We start from the raw sequence: 22,694 nt of genomic DNA on the forward strand, positions 1-22,694 counted from the left end.
TCACTCCCTGTGGGCGGGTATATCCTTCCAAGAGCATATACCCATTAGTATTGGTGTCCCCCAATGAAGAGAGACCGAGAAAAAGTAGATTTGCAGTTCAGGACTCTAGAAAAGATGACAATGACAACTAGAACACTGATCTATCACCCCACTTTCCCAGACACTGAAAGAAATGGAACATGGCTAAATATGCAACAAGCTAAATGAAGGGAAGGAGTTAACATTTTGAAACATATGTAAATTTTTGTGATAGTTGCAAGATTCTTTATAACTCAATAATTAAGGGGTAATCCGTTACAGTATCAGAAAATTGTATTTAGGTAAAACTATCACCCCGAGATATATGACTTATTAATAGTGTTATTAATAATTGTAATGGCTTCAGTAGAAAAAAATTAAGATATGTGCCTAAACTGTGTAATAAAATAGAAAAAAAAAACTATACTTACCTCTCTCACTCCCCTGTATGATCCAGTCTCCATTGACACTTTGCTTCCCAGAGCTGCGGATGTAATGTCACATTACAGACCTGCCAATCACTGGCCGCAGCGATGTCCCGCTTCAGTGATTGGTGGAGCTGACATAACATCTGCAGCTCTGCTAAGTGAATTTTCAGTGGAGTCTGGACAATACAGGGGAATGAGAAAGGTAAGTATAGTTTTTTTTTACATTTATTACAGCCTGGGCATATATCCTAAATATTTTTTTTTTTGCTTGATAACCCTTTTAAAGGAGCGGTTTTGTGTGTATAAAACCTGTACATCGAGTACTATTTTAGAACGTTAACTTTTGCTTTTGAACAGGTTATCAATAAGGAAGACCAACATTAAAGAACAGTTTTAATTTTTATTTCACAGAATTTGCAATGAAAATGTAAAGTAAACAACAGCAAAACATTACACATCAAACTCTTATATCAAGTAACAAAATTGAAACTGTAGAGGGCAGCATAAAATGGCTGCAGATTACAGATAAGGAAAAACTCTTTTCAAGGAGTAAAAAAAAAAAAAAAAAGTATAATCCCAACAGCTCTTATAACTTTTCTGTAAGAATAACAGGGGGTCGGTACCTTTTCTGCAGGAATAATGGGGTTGTGTTGTTGTGCTCTTATGCCACATGTCTAGGAAGAGGGGAAGGTCATGCAGCTGCCCCATCAGGACCTGAATTAGAGTAATACAGTGCTGTCTACAAAATACAATGTAAACCTTTCATTTGTACCTAAATATTCATATAAACTCCAAGTTCAACAGAACATAATCTTCAGGGCTGCATAAAATCAAAGCAGCCAATATATGGTGCTTGTAAAGAGATGGTTATACCTGGCAAAGTGCCTGTCAGATTTCCATACAGGTTACAGGGACTTCTGCCCACATCATTACATGACAACATAAACCAGGGGATTAAAGGGGTACTCCGGTGAAAACCTTTTTTCTTTTAAATCAACTGGTGGCAGAAAGTTAAACATATTTGTAAATTACTTTTATTAAAAAAAATTTAATCCTTCCTGTACTTATTAGCTGCTGAATACTACAGAGGAAATTCTTTTCTTTTTGGAATGCTCTCTGATGACATCACAAGCACAGTTCTCTCTGCTGACGTTATTATAATAATAATGCTTTATTTATTTATTGTTGTCCTTAGTGGGATTTGAACCCAAGTCCCCAGCACTGCAAGGCAGCAGTGCTAACCACTGAGCCACCATGCTGCCCTTAGTATACATCTGCTATGCATGGTTGCTAAAATGGACAGAGATGTCAGCAGAGAGCACTGTGCTCGTGATGTCATCAGTGTTTCAAAAAGAAAGGAATTTCCTCTCTAGCATTCAGCAGCTAATAAGTACTGGTAGGATTAAGATTTTTTTTTATAGATTTTTTTATAGTAATTTACAAATATGTTTAACTTTCTGCCACCAGTTGATTTAAAAGAAAAAAGGTTTTCACCGGAGTACCCCTTTAACTTGTCATTAAACTTCTTGATTTCTTGACTTTTCCGGAGGATCAGGAAAACGCCATCCTTCAGTATTTATGGGACAGAACAACCGATCTATTACCTGATCAAAGATATCACACTGGTTGTTCAATTTCTTTTAAAGGGAAAGTGATGACAGACGGCCATTCCCTCTCATGCGAAGCTGAATGGATCTATAGTGTCTCCATCTACAAGGAGGCTTCCTCATCCACTTGTAAAGGACTCTGGATCTCTTCTCCCATCTCCTAGTACGTATGCTGCGTAGAAGAAAAAATAAAATGAAATACGTAATAGGGATTTCGATGGAAAGTCATTTCATGGAGAGATTATTCTTATAACTGCAAGAACAAAATGATACTCTATTTAAGTGGTCCTCAACCTGCGGACCTCCAGATGTTGCAAAACTACAACTCCCAGCATGCCCGGACAGCCAATGGCTGTCCGGGCATGCTGGGAGTTGTAGTTTTGCAACATCTGGAGGTCTGCAGGTTGGAGACCACTGCTCTATTTAACATCTATGAGAGTGATGGACAAAGCCAAACGCAGACTCCTGTTCTAGTGATCATAAGATCTTGTGTTATGAATGTGATTGTTGGGAGAAACCCTTTTAAAGTGTACCTGTCATTAAAAAAATATTTTGAAATGTCAGAGACATGTCCCAAGTTTTGATCGGTCGGGGTCTCTGTGCTGAGACCCTGCCATTTAGGACAATGAGCAGAGAGAAACGCATGGTAGGGTGCTTCACTCCCCAGCTCACAGTGATCTCTGTCCTGCGGCCCCATTATAAGTCTATTAGGCCACCCCGAAAAGCGGAACGGAGATCGCTGTAAGTCAGGGAGTGGAGCACCCTACTGTGTTCTTCTCTCCACTCTTTCTCCTGATTGGTGGGGGTCTCAGCACTGAGACCCTGACCGTCAAAACATTTGACATCTTTGAGACATATCTAAGGATTTTCTAAACAACTGGTACACTTCCAGCCTTGTCGGCACGCAGTCCCGCCCCCCAAACCTAGCCCTGTGTGTATACTCATCGCAGAATATAAAGCGTATTTCCCGCAGCACAGCACATTTTGTGAAGCGTGAAATAAGCCGTGTTAGCACTATGAGGGACCGTACCCTATTGGTCTAATTGTTTAGAGAAATGATTGTTAATTCTCTTACTTCCTAATATCTAGTATTGTAGTGAAGAGGAGGCCTAGTTCATCTGTTTTCCCACAGACTTTGATGGACAGAGCAGCACACTTTTGAGCCAAACTTTACACTAAGCTTCCTTGTTTATGTGATCCTGGCGGAAGGTTACAGGACCACTGTACTGCACTATAGTACCTTCGTGTCCTGTGGATAAAACATAAATGCTTCAACAGGGATTAATTTAAATGGGCACTATCATTAAAACTAATTTTTGCAATTGCTCTCCTTATGGTAAAAAAAAAATCTTTCTAACACAAAGTTTTATTTCTGTTTAAAAAAAGCTGCAACTAGGTGTCTCCCTACTTGTCCAGAGCACATTTCCCCCATCTTTTGCACAGACTTTGGACTCCAGCTGGCCTTGCAGAAGTCCAAAATCAGGAAATGCTGAGAGGGTTGTGTGCAGCCTTAGCCAATCAGAGCTCATCTCACACTGAACTGCTCTGGGCTGTGTGTAGCAGAGTGAGGGAGTAAGTTCTCCCCTGTATGGCTTCAGATGATGTCACGCCTACTGGGGAACGCCCCTTCCCAGTCTGTGAATCTGATTGAGACTGAGCAGAAAATACAGAGCAATATCAAGGTAAAAAACTAAAAAATTATAAAAATAAAGGCAGGGGGTGGTTTATCATGATGGGGGCAGTGAACGGGGAGGATTAAAAAATGTGACAGGTACTCTTTCAATCTGAGTCGTCCCAGGCTTTGGACTTGTGTTTGTTGCAATCAATTGGGCACCTATGAATGCAGGTCCTGACTTGTGAATTCTTGTAAAGTGTCACTTAAAGGCTTTGTTCTCACACAGATCAGAAAAAAAAGGCCAGAAAAAAAAGGTCTTAAAAGAGTTAATTTGGGAAGTAAACACCCCATAAAAAATGTCCCAATGGAAAACAGCCATTTGGGGGCTTTAGCTTTTGCTGTAGCCTAAAAAAAAAGTTGCTGTAGGAAAAAAAGAGAAACAAAACACAAAAAAAATTCAGAAAGGTCTGAAATTTTAGACCTTTTTTTGCCTGTAAAAATCAAAATGACTTTAATAACCATAATCCAAGACTGTCAGCTAGTACTACTTCATTATTTCTGAAAAGAAACAAGAAAATCTGGAGTAAGTGTAAACAATCTGCACATATTGCCTGCATAGGAAACTAATCTATTCTCCCTAGTGATATGAGAAGTCCCTTTTAGGTGTCCTTCACTAGCACTTACTTTTTTTGCTGGTTCTCTCTCTGGAACAAAGGTGGACCAATCAGAGGTTCCTTTGTAAGCAAGCATTTGTAGAGCAGAGCAGAAAACCACAGGTCTGTGGTGCTGTGTAATAAAAAAAGAAATACAAATGTGTTACAGCAGCGGTCTCAAACTGGGGCCCTCCCGATGTTGCAAAACTTCAACTCCCAGCATGCCCGGACAGCCAGCGGCTGTCCGGGCATGCTGGGAGTTGAAGTTTTGCAACATCTAGAGGGCCACAGTTTGAGGCCACTGGTCTAATGGGACAATCTAGACCAGGCCTGACTCCTCAAAGGTCCCAGACAACGGCTGTCCGGGCATACTGGGATTTGAAGTTTTGCAACATCTGGAGGGCCATAGTTTGAGACCACTGTGTTACACAGATTCTATATAGCAAATGTGTATAGCGCTTCAGATTACTCCTTCACTTACTCATTGGATACTGTAGTGGTGGTAACAGGTATCCCCTCGTACATCTGGTTAACTGGACGGCTGGTGGAGGGGTCATCAGTCCCACCTGCAATATCAGACATACAATGCAGTGCCATTAGCTCAGATAAAACCAATACATATGATAAGAGGTTTGCTTGGAAATCATATACAGTGACCCCCCGACCTACGATGGCCCCGACAGATGATCAAATCGACATACGATGGCCTCTCAGAGGCCATCGCATGTCGATGTCAGCATCGACATACGATGCTTTATGTCGGGGCCATCGCATTAAGTGCTATCCGACAGCGCCAAATGCTCAAGCTGCTGCCGGATAGCAGCTTAATGTTCCCCGTGTGGTGCGGTAAGTATTACTTACCCCTCCACGATGCTCCCGGGTGCCCTCCGGGTCCAGCGCTGGTCTTCCGGTGTCTTCTCGGCCCTCTCCGATGACGTCAATACGCTGCTGCGCACGTCATCCAATAGGAATGGCGTACGCAGCGCCGTAATGACGTCGCTATGCAGGCCCAGTAAGGCCTTTCGGAAGAAAGCAGAGGACCGGAGAAGAAAGCAGAGGACCGGAGAAGACAGCGGAGGACCGGAGAAGACAGAAGAGGACCAGAGAAGACAGCGAAGGACCGGAGAAGACAGCAGAGGACCGGAGAAGACAGCGGAGGACCGGAGAAGACAGCAGAGGACCGGAGAAGACAGCAGAGGACCGGAGAAGACAGCAGAGGACCGGAGAAGACAGCGGAGGAGCGGAGAAGACAGCGGAGGCCCGGAGAAGACAGCGGAGGACCGGAGAAGACAGCGGAGGACCGGAGAAGACAGCGGAGGACCGGAGAAGACAGAAGAGGACCGGAGAAGACAGCAGAGGACCGGAGAAGAGAGCAGAGGACCGGAGAAGACAGCAGAGGACCGGAGAAGAGAGCAGAGGACCGGAGAAGACAGCAGAGGACCGGAGAAGACAGCAGAGGACCGGAGAAGAGAGCAGAGGACCGGAGAAGACAGCGGAGAGCCCAGCGGAGGCCCGGGGACATCATCTCGAGCGGCGGGGACAGGTGAGTACAGCTTCCTATACTTTACATTGCACGAATCCCTCAACATACGATGGATTCGACAAACGATGGCTCGTTTGGAACGAATTACCATCGTATGTTGAGGGACCACTGTACTATTTTTATGAATACAAATATTTTTTCTTACATGGCTACTCTAGTTTCCACTGGACATAGTCAAGCTAGTCCTGAAACAGCACTACCCCAGTGTGTCGCTCACCACAGGAGCCCTGATTGACTATATACCCAGGCTACTATAGGACATATCTCAGCCCCTGCACAGCACTAATCATTCTGCAAATAATAGTATTTTTGCAACAGCAGGAGGAACCCCGGTTAGAAAACCCTGGTCTTTTTCATGGAATGCAGCTTATTTGTGCTTTAATGGGTGGGGTGGCTGATGTGTGGGAGGGAGAAAAAAGACCTCACACTTAAAACAAGGAATTATGGTACTTGTAGTTGGAGAGAGGGAACTCCAACAGGAAATAGCCAGTTCACAAAAACATTGCCTCAGCATTCTGGTAATCACACAACAGAGCCATTTAGCCCCAAGACAAGCACAGATCCTTCCTAAGCATGTGCATTACTGTCTGGCAGGTAAGTGCTTAAAGGAAAACTGTCACATATTTTCTCCCGCACTATCCACAGGTATTGGTGGATAGTGCGGGAGACGCTGATTAAAACGAGCCCTACCTTGGTCTGATCCGCGCCGCCGTTCGCCCGCAATTGTTTTAATCTCTGTGTATATCCTGCTGTAACTGGCAAAGGCGAGGCTTCTGCGGGCTAACGGACACTGACATCAGCGCCGCTCATGAATATTCATCCCTCCTGTTCTCCCTCTCTTCGTCACTCCTAACCAGAGGGAGGGGGGGATGAATATTCATGAGCGGCGCTGACGTCAGTGTCCGTTAGCCCGCAGAAGCCCCGCCTTTGCCAGTTACAGCAGGATATACACAGAGATTAAAACAATTGCGGGCGAACGGCGGAGCGGATCAGACCAAGGTAGGGCTCGTTTTAATCAGCGTCTCCCGCACTATCCACCAATACCTGTGGATAGTGCGGGAGAAAATATGTAACAGTTTTCCTTTAAATCACCTTATGGTGGATAACCCTTTAACCCAGTGATGTCAAAACTGTGGCCCTCCAGATGTTGAAAATGGCTGTCTAGGCATGCTGGAGGCATTCTGGGATGTGTAGTTGGAGAACCACAGTTTGGACATGCCTGCCTTAACTAATCAAGTAAATGCATGGTAAAAATATATAAAACTCTCTTTAACTTTAAAATGTTGATGGAACAATGAATAAGTTATGGATTTTTTAACACCAAAGTTGCCTACAACACCAAGGACAGTGGCTCTCCAGATCCTTCTAAACTACAACTTTCAGCATTGTCCAGATAATTTGGTAATGTAGATAGAGATAGATCGGCACTAACTGATTGCAACAAACTTCACAAAATCACAAACCCCCTATAACAGCACTAGGACGCACAGTTTAAAGCACATCCTTCGTGGTGCTCTTTCCCGGAGCGAAAAGTGCAAGATGAAAACTTCAAAGGAGAAAATGATGAAGGCAACTCACGTTTCTGAAACAGTGCAAGATTCTTTATTCTGGGTGCATTCGTTCCATTAGCGTGACGCCAAGTCGGATCAAACAAGCAGCATGGTTATAGCCATTTTGCGCTAACACAGACAGCGCATCTTCAGACCACAGTTGGCTATAATAATAGCGTAATGGCTATAACCATGCTGCTTGTTTGATCCGACTTGGTGTCCCGCTAATGGAACGAATACACCCCGAATAAAGAATCCTGCACAGCTTCAGAAATGTTAGTGCCTTCCATCATTTTCTCCTTTGAAATTGTCCAGATAATACTGATACACAGGGGTGCACTCATTAGTTTCTGTGAATCTCTGTCTCATGCCTTTCTTTCAGGCATAACACAATGTATAACGTTTGTTCGGTGTAAACTAATAATAAAAATGCTATGATGGTGATATCTAAGTTATGCTAAAAATCAGAAATTATACTTGTAATAAGCACTTATCAAACTGAAAATAACATGTATACAACTTCAAAATGACTAAATACCCAAGAGAGCTTGTCCCTACCCTAACTAATCTTCTTAAAGGGGTAGTCCAGTGGTGAAAAACGTATCCCCTATCCTAAGGATAGGGGATAAGTTTGAGATCGCGGGGGGTCCGACCGCTGGGGCCCCCTGCGATCTCTCTGTACGGGGCCCCGGCTCTCGGCCCAGATAGCGGGTGTCGACCCCCACACGAAGCGGCGGCCGACACGCCCCCTCAATACATCTCTATGGCAGAGCCGGAGATTGCCGAAGGCAGCGCTCCGGCTCTGCCGTAGAGTTGTATTGAGGGGGCGTGTCGGCTGCCGCCTCGTGCGGAGGTCGACACGCCCCCTTCCCGCGGGCTGTCAGGGCCCCGTACAGGAGATCGCAGGGGGCCCCAGCGGTCGGACCCCCCGCGATCTGCAACTTATCCCCTATCCTTAGGATAGGGGATAAGTTGTTAACCACTGAGTCACCACTGGACTACTCCTTTAACAGAGGGTAGATAAAGCATTAGGTATATTTCACAAATTTTTTTTTCTACGGACTGCACAGTAAAGCATTTTTTTGGGGGGACATTTATAAAAACATTTAGTAGATTTTTTTTTTTTGCTTATATTTGTCGCTCAAATGTTGCATTTGCAACTAGGCCCTTTTCTGCATGCTTTTGACCGGCTGAGTGAGAAGAGCAAGACAATTCAGTTTGGCTTATGTAAGCAAATTTTCAAAAATGACTTGCAGTGGTCACAGATTTATAACGTTTGACTGTCACAAAAAAGTTGCACGTCATCAAAAATGCCATACATATACTCCAGCTCAACCCTGGCTTACAGATTTTGCTTACATGAGCATAATCTTAAAATGGAAAGCAGAATGGAGGAAAAAGCCTGATTTGCTTACCTGCAACCAATTTATAAAGGTCCTGTTACTTGTTAATAGATTTCTTGCACGTAAGCAAAACATTATGCAAAATAAAACAACAACAAAAAAAAAACATACATACATAAGCAAGCTTTTATAAATGTGAATAATAAAAAGCCATTTGGTGCAGGTAACAGTATGTGGTCTGTACCCTAGGGCTCCAGTGGATTAAGGCACTTTACTTGCAGTGCACAGCATTAAATTAACATATACACACAATACTTCTTCAATAAATGAGGCCTGTCAATGTTGTTTTGCTGAGGCACGGTTACTAACAGAATTATAATAAAAATCCCTCTGTAACACTATTCATGGACATCACACATTATGGGAACCCGAGGCTTCAGCCTAGTCAGCCTTATAGGGGGGGTACTCCGCTGCTCAGTGTTTGGAACAAACTGCTCCGAACGCTGGAGCCGATGCCGGGAGCTTGTGACATCTTAGCCCCGCCCCCCTCATGCTGTCACGCCCGCTCCCATAGACTTGCATTGAGGGGGCGGGGCGTGACATCATGTGGGGCGTGACTATGACATCACGAGCTCACAGCGCCGGTGATGGGTGAGATTTTCAAACCTGTGAGATACTCGGACCGCTCCTCCCCTCCGCTCTCCAAAGTTTTCCGAAGCTAGAGCGGGGAGGAGCGAGGGCAGAGCCCGAGGTCACACGTCTGCACTACATAATTAAGCTACACCCCCTTATGTCCCCCTCTCCGAGGATGGAGGACGCAGCTACACAGCAGGGGGAGACAGACACAGCTCCCACCCCTCCCCCTGCTCTGTATTCTGAGGACCTAATTTACTACGGGGAGGTTGCAAGTTTGCACGGGGAAAATACAGAGCAGGGGGAGGGGATTCTGAGGACCTAATTTACTACGGGGAGGTTGCAAGTTTGCACGGGGAAAATACAGGGCATAGCTTAATTATGTAGTGCAGACGTGCGACCTCGGCCTCTGCCCTCGCGTTCCGAGTATCTCAAGGGTTTGAAAATCTCACCCATGACCAGCTCCAGCGTTCGGAACAGTTTGTTCCAAATGCTGAGCAGCAGAGTACCCCTATAAGGATAATCTTCACCGAACTAGATACCACGGCACTGCTTAACACTAGATATACTAGCCTAAACTGTAGCTCCTATGGCGGCGTATCACTCTTCGGTGCTCACATGTAAAGCATAGCCCTATTTCAACTCACATAGATAGAAAAGAATGGAGCACTCACACAGTCTCTTGCTTCAATCACGTATCTTCTTTATTACATATTACATATTTGATTCCCTGCTTAGGCTGATTCCCTGCTTAGGCTGATTCCCTGCTTAAGACTGATTCCCTGCTTAAGACTGATTCCCTGCTTAAGACTGATTCCCTGCTTAAGACTGATTCCCTGCTTAAGACTGATTCCCTGCTTAGGCCGATTCCCTGCCTAGGCCGATTCCCTGCCTAGGCCGATTCCCTGCCTAGGCCGATTCCCTGCCTAGGCCAATTCCCTGCTTAAGACTGATTCCCTGCCTAGGCCGATTCCCTGCCTAGGCCGATTCCCTGCCTAGGCCGATTCCCTGCCTAGGCCGATTCCCTGCCTAGGCCGATTCCCTGCTTAAGACTGATTCCCTGCTTAAGACTGATTCCCTGCTTAAGACTGATTCCCTGCTTAGGCTGATTCCCTGCTTAGGCTGATTCCCTGCTTAGGCTGATTCCCTGCTTAGGCTGATTCCCTGCTTAGGCTGATTCCCTGCTTAGGCTGATTCCCTGCTGAAGGCTGATTCCCTGCTTAGGCTGATTCCCTGCTTAGACTGATTCCCTGCTTAGGCTGATTCCCTGCTTAGACTGATTCCCTGCTTAGACTGATTCCCTGCTTAGACTGATTCCCTGCTTAGACTGATTCCCTGCTTAGGCTGATTCCCTGCTTAGGCTGATTCCCTGCTTAGACTGATTCCCTGCTTAGGCTGATTCCCTGCTTAGGCTGATTTTCTGTCCATCCCAGAGAACAATATAACTTACATAGCTGCTTTATCACACTCCTCACGGGCCAACATATCTTGCAGTCTCTCCGTATACAGATCATGTAATGTATGAAGAGGAATCTGATCGCGATGCACCTGGAATCTGAAACATACAAGTTATACAATCACACTCACCTAAAAGTTCAAAGGATATCCCCTTCCCGACCACCCCTAATTTTGATATTCCAGTTACATTTCCAAAGAATAGGGGACGAGATGTCTAATATGGGGGTTCCCGCCACTGGGGACCCCCGCAATTTCTGCTGCAGTACCCCAGTCATCTGGTGCACAGAGCAAACTCCGTTCAGTGCCAGATGACTGGCAACCACAGCCGCCACGCCCCCTCCCATAGACATAAATAGAGGGGACATGGCCTGATGTCACAAACCGGTCCAGAGATCGCGGGGGTCCCCAGCGGCGGGACCTCCGAAATGAGACATCTTATCCTCTAGCCTTTGGATAGGGGATAAGATGTTTTCTGGCGGAGTACCCCTTTAACGTATGATCAGGAATGTGATCATTTAACAGTTAAGACAATTTTGCATGCAGAAATACCATTATTATTATTTTTTTTACTTTTTTTTATATTTGTAAATTGGGAAAAGGAGTGTGATTTGAAATTTTATTATTGCAGGAACTTAAAAAAAAAAATAATAATAATAATAGTAGAAATTAGAATTTTTTTCTTACACTTTTTGTCCCGTCAAGAAACTTTTTAAGCAATCATTCAATTGCTAACATAGATCAATGCAAGGCATATACAGTGCAATTGCATTGATCTATGCAATCAGTGCCCTGCTGGTCCTGCAGCATGCCATAGGCAGACTGTATCAGCAGATCTGACATTGCAGTCACTGAGACCTAGCAGAGTCCTCAGGCTGCCATAACAACTAGTCAGCACTACACGCTTAATTTGCAGGGATGCCGATCAGCCCACAATACCACCAATACTTTTTAGAGACTGTGATTAGTATTGATAACAGCATCTAAACCAGTGGTCTGAAACTGTGGCCCTCCAGATGTTGCAAAACTTCAACTCCCAGCATGCCCGGACAGCCAACGGCTGTCTCGGCATGCTGGGAGTTGAAGTTTTTCAACATCTGGAGGGCCACAGTTTCAGACCACTGATCTAAAGTTAAATGACCAGCATCAGGGTGCTCTTCAATGAATACTGATGGGTGATAGTTGCAGATATCAACCGGCACAGAGTATGACATAGGTTTGGCTCCAGACCCCATGCCTTACTTCCTCACCTGATCCATGCTGTCACGGTATGTCATGGATCAGAAAGGGGTTAAAAGAATTAAAACAATTGGGATCACAGTTTGTGTATGCATACCATAGCAACAATTTTTCTATATATTTAGATGACATAGGGTTTATTTATAGTTTGTATTCTACCTGTGTGCAAAGGTTTTCAGTTTCTCATGATAAGAAACTTTTTTTCTTCATAGAAAAACATGGAGGAGGTTGCGAGTGAGAGGTGTTGCAAAAAGCCCTTACAAAACCAACACGCTCTCCCTAAAATATGTAACCACATTTCGCTATCTTACCCTTGCAGAGAGGTCCTTCTACACAGGTCTCGGTGTGTCTGAGCAAGGCCTTCATTGTTTGGCACTGAGGAAGGCCGCAACCAAATCCACCAGACTTCTGACGATAGATGCAGCTCCAGGCGTGAAACATCACAAACAGGGTCTGGCGGAAGTTTTTAGCAGAGTCCCTACCAAAATACCAGACAGACGGCAACATGGCTTTCTGACATATCTGCTTCTGTGAGGAATAAAACATAATAAAGAAAGTAAAAAACAGAAAATGACATTCTTCTTATTAACAAAAAGTCCCTTAACCCCTTAAGGACGCAGGGTTTTTCCATTTTTGCATTTTCATTTTTTCCTCATCACCTTCTAAAAATCATAACGCTTTCAATTTTGCACCTAAAATTCCATTATTATGGCTTACTTTTTGCACCATCAATCCTACTTTGCAGTGACATTAGTCATTTTACCAAAATATCGATGGCGAAACGGAAAAAAAAAATTCATTGTGCGACAAAATTGAAAAAAAAAACGCCATTTTGTAAATTTTGGGGCCTTCTGTTTCTATGCAGTGCATTTTTCTGTAAAAATGACACCTTATCTTTATTCTGTAGGTCCATATGGTTAAAATGATACCCTACTTATGTAGGTTTGATTTTGTATTACTTCTAAAAAAAAAAAAAATTTATACGCAGGAAAATGTATACAATTTAAAATTGTCATCTTCTGACTCCTATAACTTTTTTATTTTTCCGTGTATGGGCCGTGATCTGATGTTTTTAGCTGTACCATTTTTATATTGTTCTAACTTTTTGATCGCTTTTTATTCATTTTTTCATGATATAAAAAGTGACCAAAAAGACACAATTTTGGACTTTGGAATTTTTTTTGCGTGTACGCCATTGACCGTGCGGTTTAATTAACGATATATTTTTATAGTTCGGATATTTCCACATGCGGCGATCACACATATGTTTATTTACACAGTTTTTTTTTTTAAATGGGGAAAGGGGGGTGATTCTTACTTTTATTAGGGAAGGGGGTTAAATGATCTTTATTAACTTTTTTTTGCAGTGTTATAGCCACTAGGGGGGGCTATTACACTGCACACACTGATCTGCTACACAGATCATTGCCGTGCATTGACACGGCAAAGATCAGTGTTATCAGCGGTCGATTGCTCAAGCCTGGATTTCAGGCTTGGAGCAATCAATCGCCGTTTGGACGAGACGGAGGCAGGTGAGGGGACCTCCGCTCGCGTTCTAGCTAATCGGGACATCACGATTTCACCGCCATGGTCCTGATCAGCCCAACTGAACTACCGGGAAGCCTTCACTTTCATTTTAGACACGGCGATCAACTTTAAACGCCGCGTCTAAAGGGTTAAACCGACCACTCAAACCGAGAGGCCCAGGTAATAAAGCCACAAGCCCAGGGCCACTCTACGAGAAGCTGGGTGGAGGAGAAAAACTCAAAGAACACTATATATTGCCTGGAAGGGCAGGGGAAAAGACTGTGATGGGAGGACTACATCCGTCGAAGAAGTGCGCATTGGCCAGACAGGGCCAACCAGACTGACCGAAAGGCCCTCGGCCACGAGGTCCGCCTGGCCCAAGAGGGAGATGAAGGGAGGTAAACAGGCTGGTAAGGAGGTCAGATCGGTCCAGAAACGCTGAAGCAGCCACCATCAGAACCAGGGGCTCCCAGATCCAGAAATACAGTCACATACCAAAACTGTTGTCCAAGCACGGAACAACAGGCACACACATAGAAGGAGGAATGACATGCGGAACCCCAGGGAGCCATTGGCAGCCCGCACAGAAGAGCCATGAGGGGGAAGGTCCTGAGACACTCCAAGCAAGAGAAGACTGCAAACCGAGAGCACCCTAACTGCAAAAGGGGTCAGAAAAAATGAAAAAATAAAAACTGCTCACTGACTGCCAGGACGTCTCCTAAGCTACCCCAAAAGAGAGTGTCACTTGTGGGTTGCGGTAACCAGAGTAGGAACCACGTCAGGATCGCCAGCACCCCACTATAAGTATGAGGGTCCATACTCATACTTATAGTGAGGTACCGGAACTGCAGCCACAGATACTGTAAGCGTCACACACTCCATGGGAGTCGTAGAGGATCCATTGTACATCGGTTAACTCCCACTCACAGTGGAGTAACGGAACTGCAACTGCGGATGTGGTAGGTATCGCCCTCTCCATGGGCACTGTAGAGGGGCCATAGTGGATCGGTCCACTCACCCTATAGTGGGGAACCGGAACTGCAGCAGCAGAAGCGGCAAACGTCACGCACTTCATAAGAGGCGTAGAGGGTCCATTGTACATCGGTCAACTCCCACTCACAGTGGAGTGCCGGAACTGCAACTGCGGATGTGGCAGACGTCACCCTCTCCATGGGCATTGCAGAGGGTCCATAGTACATCGGTCCACTCACCCTATAGTGGTGAACCAGAACTGCAGCTGCGGATGCAGCAACCTCACGCACTCCATGGGAGGCGTAGAGGGTCCATTGTACATCGGCCAACTCTCACTTACAGTGGAGTGCCGGAACTGCAGCTGCTGCAGATGGCATGCTAACCATCGGCGCCGTAGTTGAGTTTGGCGCCTTAGACCACTCGGCCATTCTGACACCTATAGAGTCCATTTGACTAGCCCCATGGAAGCTGCATAGAGTCCGCTGCACACGCCGGGGCACCCCTTTTGGCCACCTGGCACAGGTGGTGAGGTAACAGAACTTCAGCCGTGGCAGACATAGTATGGGTGACTGGCGGTGAAAACAGGCAGGGTGCCGCCGGGTTTCCTGGTATGCCCCAAGGGACTTTAGGGGTAAGGAGGCGAGAAGTACACCTAAGTCAGAGAGTCGAGGTGAATTGGTGTACTGTACCTGAACATACTGCTATATCAGGGTGACTGAAGTAAGCGGCCCCAGTCTCAAAAATCCTATCTACCTGTAATACACGGTCCCCAGATAGGGGACGTATCAGATAAATGGCGCATGTACCCGAAGATATTGCCTTCACGAAGCAAGCCTAAGGTGCCAGAAGTAAGCTTCCAAAGCAGCCCCAGTTCTCAAAAATCCATTTAATATATGGTCCCCAGATAGGAGCAGATCATAAATTAAACTGATAAGAACAGATTGTAGCCAAAAGGCTGAGAAGCCATATGAATGCTCTCAAAGTATGGGAGAGCATACAAGGAAGCAGGAGATCTGAGGGAAATACTCCAGACTGCCAAATGACAAGGGCATGAGAAATGGCCATAGAAAAGCTATGCAGGTGCAATGAACACTTTTGGCCACTAGAGGGGGGCCTAACACAGGAGAGAGAACAGTGATGAACAATTAGCCAGTCAGCCACTGGAGGTCGCAGAGCGGCCCATGAGCAGCTTGGCCAGATATTAAAAGCCCAATGGCCATGGCATGTGGAAAAAACAGGGGGCCGGCCACGATCATACAGGCATCCAAAAATGAAAGTAAAACTGCCGCTCGAAAGACTCCCCCGCTGCCAGCTGATGCAAAAACGCGCGGAGTCTCCAGTGTGCAGGTTCTGCTAGAAAAGATGGCCGTACTGCATCCATACAGGCATCCAAACTGACTCCCAGCAGCCACCCAGGTAACAAGACTCGCGGCAGCCATACGGAGAAAGTGAGAGCCCGGAGGCCATGAAGTGCCCTGACCACCACTGCCAATATGGTGGCCTAGAAGGAGTAGTACGTAGTAAGGAGACCCCCCTAGGGGGCTCAACCATTGGAAAGGGAGACCCTGGGGATATAGATGAAGGGGGGGTTTAGGGGGGGGGGGGGAATGTACATACTCACCCAGACTCCATCTCAGGGCTCCTTCAGCCAGCTTATGGCCATGCTGCACCACGCCAAGCTGCCATAGCGAGGTGGGCAGGGGCAAGTGGGGGAACCGGACCCAGAGTACTCCGCCAGGTGCTGGAGACAAGGGGTAAACGGCCCATACTCTATGCACCATGCCCCTTTGTTGTATGTGGGAGATGATCAGGCAGCGCCATGCTCCTGTCGCCCAACCTAGAAAAAACAACAAGGGAAAAAGAACCTAACTAGACATATTGAACTAGAAAATAATAAAAGAAAAAAACAGGTCTGGAGAGCTCCACACCTGTGTCTGCCTCTTACTGACACTAAGCTAAAACTGATTTGCTCAGTGCCCGTGGGTGGGTTTATCCTGCTGGGAGGAGCCAAATTATTTTCTTGCCTAGTGTCAGCCTCCTAGTGGACAGCATCATAATAGCCATGGTCACCTGGGTCCCCCAATGAAGCAACCGAGAAAGTTCCTGACATGGACAGAGGTGTCAGCAGAGAGCACTGTGGTCAGACAGAAAGGAAATTTAAAAAGAAAAGATCTTTCTCTGGAGCATACAGCAGCTGGTAAGTATTAAGATTTTTAAATAGAAGTTATTTTCAAATCTGTTTAACTTTCTGGCAACAGTTGATAAAAAAAAATAAAAATAGTTTTTCACCAGAGTACCCCTTTAAGGCTATGTTCACACTGTGGATTTTGAGGCTCAAAAATATGTTTGTTTTACAAGAAAAATGAGCCTTTAAAATTTAAGCTGTCATTGTTGCTTTTTTGGGAGTTTTATTATGCATGTTTTTGGTTTTTATGTTTTGAAGCTTTATTTTTTGGGAATCAGAGAGGTCTTTGTTTGCAATTAGAGATGAGCGAACTTCCAGTAATTCGATTCATCACAAACTTCTCAGCTCGGCAGTTGATAACTTTAGCCTGCATAAATGAGTTCAGCTTCCAGGTGCTCCGGTAGGCTGGAGACTCTCTCCTAGGACTGTATCCACCTTTTCCAGCCCAGCGGAGCACCTGAAAGCTGAACTCATTTATACAGGCTAAAGTCAGCAACCGCCGAGCCGAGAAGTTCATGACGAATCGAATTACTGGAAGTTCGCTCATCTCTATTTGCAATGTTGAAATGTTTTTGAAGCATTTGCGTGAAGAAAAATTAAAAATTTTTTTACATAAAATGGCACAAAACAAGCAACAGAAACTTATTTTCTTGGATGTAAAATTTAACTAAACTTTCGATTGTCAGCCATTTTTCTAATTAATTCAGTGGGGAAATCTGCCTGAAACCAAAAACTCTCTGGTTTTGCCCACAGCAAGCAATCATAGCTCAGCTTTCATATCTTAAAGGCAATCTTCGGGATAGAATAACTTATCCTTAAGAGGACTGGGACCCCCTGTGATCACCTGTATGGAGCTCCGGATCTCCTTATGAATGTGGCGTGTCAACCACCGCATGAAGTGATGGCCGATGCACTCTGGTATCTCTGACTCTCCCATTGAGCTGCATGGAGGAGGTGTGGTCCACAGACTCGATGGCGGGGTCCCAGCGATCTGACACTTTTCCCCAACCTTACAATAGGGGTCACGCTTTTCTGTCCAGGAGTACTCCTTTAAAGGGGTATTCCATCGCTAAGACATCTTATTCCTTTGGATAGGGGATAAGATGCCTGATAGCAGGGGTTCCGCCGCTGAAGACCCCCGCAATCTTTCATGCAGCACCCCGCTATCATCAGCCTATGACTCCCGGTCTGATGACTCACGATCACGGGGCCGTAGTATCGTGACATCACGCCCCGCCGCCTCAATGCAAGCCTATGGGAGGGGGCGTGCAAGCTTAACTGTGATAAGTTGCTTTGTGCAAAACCAGACAATTTGAGGCCAGGTGGAATAATAAATCTGGGCCTGAGTGTGAACAAAGCCATAATTTGCTCCAGGGCTTACATAATACATACATCTAGATCAATATACTCCAATCTGGGGCTCCCCAGCTATTACAAAACTACAACTTCCAGCATACTGGGGCTATCCAGGCATGCTGGGAGCTGAAACCATCAATGTATCGTGAGGATAGGGGATGTTACTTTCGCTGCAGTACCCCTTTAAAACATGGGAGGTTTAAACATTAAAGGGACGATCCTAATAATGATGGTGTACAGAATAACAAATCATTACCTGAATATTCGGCTTGCGATCTTTACTCAGGTTCCAGATCACAGGACAATACTGGTCCTTGCAAACTTTCCAATGTGAAATAATTACTCGAGCGGCGGGGCATCCGGGAACTATTTATAAACACATGATGCTTTTATTGAAAAAAAAACTAGCTCCAAAACTTTAAATATTTAACCCCATTAAACCCACACATATGTATATTTACAGGGACTCTTCAGGGGACTTCCATAGGCTGTAAAAGAGAATTCTTTGGCTATAGGTGGTATACATAGAGCTCAATAAGCGCTGTGTATACAACTGAAGCTGTGACGGCCCTGCTGGTCCCAGAGATCACGTCATTGCTGAGACATCTGTCAAATGACAAAACTGCTTGGGCTGGGTTCATATTTGTCCGGCATCCGGTATAGGTGAACTCAGCCTAAATCTCAACGCAACTGATAACAACGTCAGTTGTATGGCATCCAGCGTCCATTGTTTCTGGCACCGGACAGGGGAACACACAAAGCTATGTTCCCTTGTCCAGTGCTGTCTGGCGTGTCCAACCATCCAGCGTCAAAATTGGGATTCTGGATGACTGTGAACTGTCCTATTCAAATGAATGAGATCAGTTCTAGCATCAGTTTCCCTCCGTTGCACCTGATATATGTGAACCAAGCCTTAGGCTGCCGAGTTCTACCACAGATCTCATTGTAACCATTGTCCCATTAACTGGGCCGGATATGACCACCCCAAACATGGAGTGTATAAAAAATAAATAAATGAAATAAAATATTATCCTTAAAGGTTTTCTGAAAATTCCACTAACTAAATCATGTTACATTTTAATGTAAACATTATACCCAAGCAGACTCAAATATAAATTACATTTTAAGGTTGTCTATGATTTACACTAAGTATAAAGCTTGAGCTGCGGAACAATAAAGCAGTTGCCCCTAGCAACCAGATTCTGGCTTTTATAAAAAAAAATAAAAAATGATATATGACAGTTGGAATCTTATTGTTTTCACTTCCAATATTTATAAAAATCCGAATACAATCGGGGAGATTTATCAAAACATGTGCAAAGGAAAAGTTGACGAGTAGCCCCTAAGAACCAATCAGATCGCTTCTATATTATTCAGAGGCCTCTGGAGTGACACTGTTTATACTTCTTGTATCCAGTTTGGATCTCTGACCCAGATCAACAATGGGAGGCACCCGTACATACCTACACCCGGAGTGCTGCTTTCCTCTTCTGCGTTAAAATAAAATAAGTGATCTGATTGGTTGCTATGGGCAACTGGTCAACTTTTACTCCACACAGGTTTTGATAAATCCACCCAAATGTGTCTAAAAATGATAAAACTAAAGCCCTGTCGGTTGAAAAGATGAAAAAATTATTTCAAGTGTATAATCACACACTGCACATTTACCCAGTACAATCCTACTAAGATAGGCCAAGTTCACACTGCATTTTTCACTTAATTTCGCTGTATACAAAAAAGTATTCAATCATGCTTTTTTATACATTAAAAAAAAAAAAAAAATATGTATGTATGTATTTAAATGTATACCTTGCAATCATTATTATTTTTTTTTTTAAATAAATAATGTAGGTCAATGGGATATTGATTCTGCTGTATGGTATATCCATTTTCACAATAACGTATACCATAACGTATACATAGCCCAAGCAGCAAAAGAAGCAAATAGTTGAAAATGGCCTGATCACCAAATCACATGTGATATTAAAGGGGTATTCCAGGAAAAAAACATATATATATATCAACTGGCTCCAGAAAGTTAAACAGATTTGTAAATTACTTCTATTAAAAAATCTTAATCCTTCCAGTAATTATCAGCTGGTAAAATTGATTGGTTATTTACTGTCTGACAACAGTGCTCTCTGCTGACACCTCTGCTTGTCTCGGGAACTGCACAGGACAGAAGAGGTTTGCTATGGGGATTTGCTTCTACTCTGGACAGTTCCCGAAACATGTGTAATCAGAGAGCACTTAGACAGAAAAGAACAACTTAACTTCAGCAGCTCATAAGTACTGAAAGGATTAAGATTTTTTTAATAGAAGTAATTTACAAATCTGTTTAACTTTCTGGAGCCAGTTGATGTATAAAAAACTTTAACATGACTTCTATATAACCCTGCTGTGAGTACTCACACATTCCACATTCACACACTCCGAGGCTTTTATGTGGCCCCGTTCTGTCACATGGCCCGGCTCCGCTTCCGCTTGGTCTTATGTCCAAACCTGCAGTCGGACGTATGTCGTCCATTCATAGCTGCCTATGGAGGAGCACGTGATGATACAAGTCACTGTACCTCCTACATAGCGGTACATTGTGCTCGAGAAAGGAGCGCCAGCACAGTGGAGGAAGCACCGCGACATGTATAGACTCCATTGACAGCCATGTTTGGACAATAAGAGTTTGGATAAAGGCATGGAGTGGAGGAGGGCGATATGACAGAACGGGGCAGCATAGAAGCCTTGGAGTATGTGTAAGTAATACATCATACTCACAGCAGGGTAATATTAAAAGTCATGTTAAATGGGCACTCTCATTAAAACTCATTTTTGCTATTGCACTACTTATGGTAAATAAAAAATCTTTCTAATGTACTTTGTTAAAAAAATAAATGAAGTTTTCTAGGTTTTATTTGTGTTTAAAAAAGCTGCCACTAGGTGTCTACCTACTTGTCCAGAGCACATTCACCCCCCCCCCCCCATCTCTTGCACAGACTTTGGACTCCTGCTGGCCTGGCAGAAGTCCAAAAGCAGGAAATGCTGAGGGGGAGTGTGTGCAGCCTTAGCCAATCATAGCTTATCTCACACTGAACTTCTCTGGGCTGTGTGTAGCAGAGTGAAGGAGGAAGTTCTCCCCTGTATGGCTTCAGATGATGTCACGTCTGCTGGGGAACGCCCCATCCAGGTCTGTAAATCTGAGCAGAAAATACAGAGCAATATCAAGGTATAAAACTAAAAAATTATAAAAAATAAAGGCAAGGGGTGGTTGATCATGATGGGGGCAGTGAACGGGGAGGATTATAAAATTTAACAAGATAATGAGAGGTACTCTTTAAAGAGTAGCTATCCGTAAATTAAATTTCCCTATTCCCCCTCCCCATCTGTCCCTGACAATAACTACATCTATCCCTGTCTTTATTTTTCCCCAAATCCCCATAAAAATACATTTTTTTGAACAGATGCAGGAACTCAGAGTTGAGCTCTCTGGTGAGGGCAGAAAGTGGGCGACCCCGGCAGGCGCGATGTCACCTGAAGCCTGGCTGGGGCTCACTTCCGCCCATCTTCCTCTCTCCGTGTGCCAGTCTCCTCTCTCTCCTGTGGAGAGGGAGATGCAGGGGGGCGGGGATAAGGAGATTTTTTAGACTTACCGTAAAATCTCTTTCTCGAAGGATCCTTTGGGGGACAAAGACCTTGGGTATATGCTGCTGTCTCTAGGAGGCTTGACACTATGGTAACCAAAAAGTCGGCTCCAGGCCACTGAGCAATTCAGTTTTAGTCCCAGAGCAATAGGAGGAGACCGACAGGTCAAAGGAAAAAAAACATGAACTATCCGAGAACCAGAAGAAAAATTAACTGAACACTCCCTCGGACAGATAACTGAAAAGGAACCCCAGAAAAGGACGGCAGCTGTGTCCCCGAATGGATCCTTCGAGAAAGAGATTTTACGGTAAGTCTAACAAATCTCCTTTTCTCTATCGGCTCCATTGGGGGACACAGACCTTGGAACGTACCAAAGCCGTCCCTTGGGTGGGCTGAGAAAAAAGGTCAGGCAGTCGGCTGTAGCACCGCCGCCTGCAACACTTTGCGGCCCAGGCTAGCATCAGCCGATGCGAAAGTATGAACCTGGTAGAATCTCGAAAAAGTGTGCAAAGACGACCAGGTGGCCGCTTTACAGATCTGCAAGGCAGAGCCCAGGATGCTCCCACAGAACGGGTGGAATGAGCCAAAACCCTGAAGGGTGGGATCTTCCCCTTGCAGCGGTAAGCTTCCGAAATAGCACATCGGATCCACGAAGAAATGGTGGCCTTGGAAACAGGCTGTCCCTTTCGACGACCTTCCGTAAGGACAAAAAAAGAATCGCACTGACGAAAGGAAGAGGTGACAGAAAGATAAGTCCGAACAGCCCATACCACATCCAATTTGAGGAGTAAGCGCTCCCTGGGATGAGAAGGAGCGGGACAAAAGGACGGAAGGACGATGGCCTCATTGAGATAGGTAAGAAGGACGGATCTGGCCGGAAAAAAACCTTGTCCTGATGAATTATCAGGAAAGGAGAACGGCAGGAGAGAGCTGT

General features: G+C 44.8%; 1 protein-coding gene and 1 pseudogene across 5 annotated transcripts in view; both read right to left on the reverse strand.

Annotated features, from left to right (window-relative positions):
• Positions 1 to 856: 856 nt before the first annotated feature.
• Positions 857 to 22,694, reverse strand: part of LOC130284088 (uncharacterized) — a 45,453-nt gene continuing 23,615 nt past the window's right edge. For 4 of the 5 annotated variants that reach the window (XM_056534083.1, XM_056534086.1, XM_056534085.1 and 1 more), the window contains 6 exons: positions 18,381 to 18,490; positions 12,396 to 12,612; positions 10,841 to 10,945; positions 4,803 to 4,887; positions 4,353 to 4,454; positions 1,909 to 2,225 (listed from right to left, as the gene is read on the reverse strand). In XM_056534083.1, the coding sequence (XP_056390058.1) occupies positions 2,087 to 2,225; positions 4,353 to 4,454; positions 4,803 to 4,887; positions 10,841 to 10,945; positions 12,396 to 12,612; positions 18,381 to 18,490 (758 nt within the window). In that variant the 3' untranslated portion in view covers positions 1,909 to 2,086. Of the gene's footprint in view, positions 1,161 to 1,908; positions 2,226 to 4,352; positions 4,455 to 4,802; positions 4,888 to 10,840; positions 10,946 to 12,395; positions 12,613 to 18,380; positions 18,491 to 22,694 lie in introns of those variants that run through there. The other variant, XM_056534082.1, reaches the window with a different exon arrangement.
• Positions 15,374 to 15,550, reverse strand: LOC130289999 (U2 spliceosomal RNA; annotated as a pseudogene).

Source organism: Hyla sarda, chromosome 8 (assembly GCF_029499605.1).
Source record: "Hyla sarda isolate aHylSar1 chromosome 8, aHylSar1.hap1, whole genome shotgun sequence".
Taxonomy (NCBI): domain Eukaryota; kingdom Metazoa; phylum Chordata; class Amphibia; order Anura; family Hylidae; genus Hyla; species Hyla sarda.